The sequence below is a fragment of the Balaenoptera ricei genome, chromosome 6 (assembly GCF_028023285.1).
Source record: "Balaenoptera ricei isolate mBalRic1 chromosome 6, mBalRic1.hap2, whole genome shotgun sequence".
In the NCBI taxonomy this organism is placed as follows: Eukaryota; Metazoa; Chordata; class Mammalia; order Artiodactyla; family Balaenopteridae; genus Balaenoptera; species Balaenoptera ricei.
The window spans coordinates 80,500,538-80,504,707 of record NC_082644.1 but is presented as its reverse complement, the minus strand read 5'-3'; the positions used below and the strand labels follow the sequence as shown (position 1 = coordinate 80,504,707).

Here is a 4,170-nt window from a genome sequence, read left to right as displayed (position 1 = left end):
AGGCCTTAAATCACAGGATCTTCTCATCAGTCAGAAAAGAAATCAACTGTTTTCCTGTTTTTGGTTTGTTTTAAATGTATGAGTTTAAAATTTAAATCGTATTCCCACTGCATACCTCCTAATATAATGAAATAAGAACTACCCAAATGACCTGTAGTGTTCTTGCCAATATTTTTAAACTAGAATCAAATAATGAAGAACCTCAGATAAATTGAAGCTGTGGGATATTCTACAAGTGACCTGAACTTGTCAAAAATTCAATAGCATGAAAAACAACAAAAGGCAGGAGGACGGCTCTAGATTAGAGACTAAGAAGATAAAAACCAACGGCAGTGCATAAGCCTTGATTATATCTTAGATATTTTTTAAAAGCTATAAAATATATTTTTGAGGCAACTGGGTAAAACTGAATGTGTATTGTACCTTAAATTATATTATGGCATTGTTAAATTTCTTAGGTGAGATAATCATATAGGGTTTTTGTAGGAAAATGTCCTAATTCTCAGGCAACATTGGTTGAATTATTTAGGGAAGAAGTGCCATGATAACTGCAACTTATTTTCAAGTAGTTTAGCAAATATATATTTTGAGAGAGTGAGAGAAGATAAAACAAACATGGGGGAAATGTTCACAATGGGTGAATCTCGGTGAAGCATTTACAGGGGTTCATTATAGAATTCTTTCAAATTTTTTCTACATTACAACAATTTCCAAATGGAAAGTAGGGAAATTTTTAGTCATATTAAAGTTAGATAGCACATAGAGCTATAAATTAATTGAAAAAGATTTTTTTGGAGTATAGCTGATTTACAATGTTGTGTTAGTTTCAGGTGTACAGCAAAGTGGATCAGTTATACATATACATATATCTACTCTTTTTTTAGATTCTTTTCCCATATAGGCCATTACAGAATATTGAGTAGAGTTCCCTGTGCTACACAGTAGGTCCTTATTAGTAGAAAATAATTTTTAGTTTTATTTAGAAGTAGCCTGATTTAGGACTATGTCCAAGAAAGGGAGGTAAACACTAGTGTACTCATTAAGAAAATATTTGTTAAAAAAAAAAAAAAAAAGAAAATATTTGTAACGGAGAAAATATTCTCTCTCCTAAAGAGCTCCCCTCTTTTGTGGTCCTGAAGCCTGTGGTCCACATCTAAGTACTTTTAGGGTATTTGTAAATATAGCAATAGACCTGTCTCCCTGCAGACTAGAAGTTCCTCAAGAAAGAGAATGAGTCTTATCAGCTGTAGACCCCAATAAACACCTGTGCAAGAACGAAAGAAGGCATGAATTGACTGACGGCATTTGTCAGGGTAGTTTGGAAGATAGCCTTGCAGCCCAAGTCAGGATTTCAAATCAGAAATAACCCTGGACTTGGTTGTGTGTGTACCCCTGGAGAAGAGCCTGTGCCTGGCTGGTTCAGCCCCTTATATGCGAGTTGGGTGGTCACTAAACCTGTCAGACATGTTTGCACTGGCAAGCAGGTCATTCGGAACTAGTTGCTTATAAGGCAATTAATGACTTCAGGGTCCTAGGCGGTGCTTGGCACACATAATGATTAAAGAGCCAAAGAAAACAAAGACAATGGCTGGAGGGAAACCATGTCACTCTGAAATAAATCATCCAAACAGAAACAAACAACACGCGGACTGAAGAGAAGTCTTTTAGTTTATGTAGTCATATACCAGGATTCCTTCGCTCTCTAAATTCTACAGTGCCAGTGCTAGGATGACTGGCCTTATTAGCAATATACTTATTGTCTGTATTTCTTCGGGTTCAAGGATGTAATCTTGATACAAGTACAGATTTTTCTGACAAGTTGGCTTTTAATAATCAACTGACAGGTCAGCCGAGTTGGGGAACACGGCCACCAGGTCCCTGTGGGCTGTCCGGTGGTGGATGCAGTCTCTCCTGGCCTCAAGTGCCATGTCAGATGGCAGGGGATGGCTGCATCCTTTCAGCACTGTCACCCAGAGAACCGTGGGTGAAGACTGCAATTCTGAGGACCCTCCTGATGAACTTGGACCCTCTCTTGCAGAACGAGCCTTAAAGCTAAAAGCTGTTAAACTGGAGAAGGAAGTACAGGATTTCACAGTGAGATACCAGAGAGCTGTAACTGATGGTGAAAATATAAGAAGGCGAACCCAGAGGTGTGTAGAAGATGCCAAGATATTTGGAATTCAGAGTTTCTGTAAGGATTCGGTGGAGGTGGCAGACATTTTGGAGAAGACTACAGAGTGTATTTCTGAAGAAACAGAGCCTGGAGACCAGAAGCTCACTCTGGAGAAGATCTTCCGAGACTTGTCATTTTTAGAAACAAAGCTGAAAAGTGTGTTTGCCAAACATGGCCTGGAGAAGCTGACACCCATTGGTGACAAATATGACCCTCATGAGCATGAACTCATCTGTCATGTGCCAGCTGGTGTTGGGGTACAGCCTGGCACTGTGGCATCAGTAAGGCAGGATGGCTACAAGCTTCATGGCCGTGCCATTAGACTCGCCCAGGTGGAAGTGGCGGTAGGGTCTCAGAGACGACTATGAATGGGCCCAGAGGAACTGAATGTTCTCCCAGAGTGCAGTCACCTGTGATTCCTTTATTTATTAAACTAGGTTCGTATTGTACATGAGGTACTTCATGTGATCTGTCTTGGATTTAGTCATATTGGCTTTATTTCTAAGATACTCTGTTGATTTTGTGTGACCTGTTTGGTCTCATCAGAAGTCTTGTCATTGGGCATTTGAGCAATGTGACAAGTGTTCCTATGGTCTTATCAAAATATGTTTAAGAAAATTATTTTTAAATTGGTACTCTGATGACTTTCAATCCAAAATCTTTCTTAAAGGTGGAAATGAGTATATGTTTATTTTTAACTAAATGTTCATTAGTAATGGTCCCTATAATAGGAATTGTATAGACTCTTGTATTTGTCGGAAAAGGAGATGGTAGGGATTGGTTTAACATTTGGGTACTTAAATGATAAAGCTTTATAGTTGTATGCATTTAAATCATTTGGGTTGATTTTTATGCACATAGATTTTCAGACTTTCCGTTTTTATTTTATTTTTCTTTTAGCCATCTTTTGTCCTTGTAGTTCCTGCCAGATAGACTTCATATACACACTCATTGTCCCTTTTCAAATCCCATTTACAAGGCAAGGCTTGGAAGGCAAGGACTAGCAAGAAATCAAGATATCAGGTCCCTTTCAAGCAAGTATGGCCAAGAAACCTTGTGCTTTCTTTGTTGAATTATCTTCAAATTATTTTCAGCCTCCCTAGGTATATAATCGTTTCAGGGAAATTGAGGCAGCACCAACAGCTAATGACCTAAATTGGTCTATATAGGTAATTTACCCACAACTTCTCTTTCCACCAGCCCTTAAATCCTCTGCCACTTTGTCACATTAACCTTATGATCCTTTATTAGATTACATGGGGAGGTGGTCAGGATAAAAAAATGTTAGGTTCCCATGATTCCTCATTAGTTATGCTGGGTTTGGGGGTGTTTTTTGGGGTGGGATGGGGTACTCACAACTCACTACCTCTCTTACATTGACAAGCTTTATTTCCCAGTTTTTGTGTCTGTCTTATGTCACATGTGTAAACATCTAGCTCCCCTTTTATGTATTGACCTCCTAGAGTTAATGAGCCTATGTGTATATTTTTTATTTCAGTCTTGCTTATAGTGTTCTGTAAGAAATTTATTCAATAAATGAGTTAATGAATGAATTACATATATATATATATATCAATCAATTGTACATTAGAAAGGAGGTCATATGGATATTTTAACGTTAGAAGCAGCCTTAATGATGATCTAATCTCACCCTTTCAGCTTCTTCTGAAGTATGAAAACATAGTCTTTTTAGGACTGGACTCAAAGAAAAAAAAACTCTAAAACTAGTAAACTCAATTTCAGTGAGAACTTAAGTAAGAAACAACTATCTATTAACTTAAGTCATTTAAGATTCAACAGTTTTATAACAAACATGCAAATATTTCCCCAGCAGACAATTAAATGTTGTTAGGTGTCCAGATTGCTGAGGTTTAGGTTTAAGTTACTTACCCATAAAATAAATCCATTTCTACCAGAACTCTATGACCCCATTCTGTGGGATGGTGAAAGTTATCCTCTTAGACGTCATAGATAGTTCTAGCATACTACACAAACAT

General features: G+C 37.7%; 1 protein-coding gene across 1 annotated transcript; it reads left to right on the top strand.

Moving 5' to 3' along the window:
* The first annotated feature begins 1,003 nt into the window (after positions 1–1,003).
* Positions 1,004–2,541, top strand: LOC132367586 (grpE protein homolog 2, mitochondrial-like). Its single transcript, XM_059926176.1, has 2 exons — positions 1,004–1,020; positions 1,845–2,541. The coding sequence occupies exons 1-2, from the start codon at positions 1,004–1,006 to the stop codon at positions 2,539–2,541; spliced, it is 714 nt and encodes a 237-aa protein (XP_059782159.1).
* Positions 2,542–4,170: the final 1,629 nt, after the last annotated feature.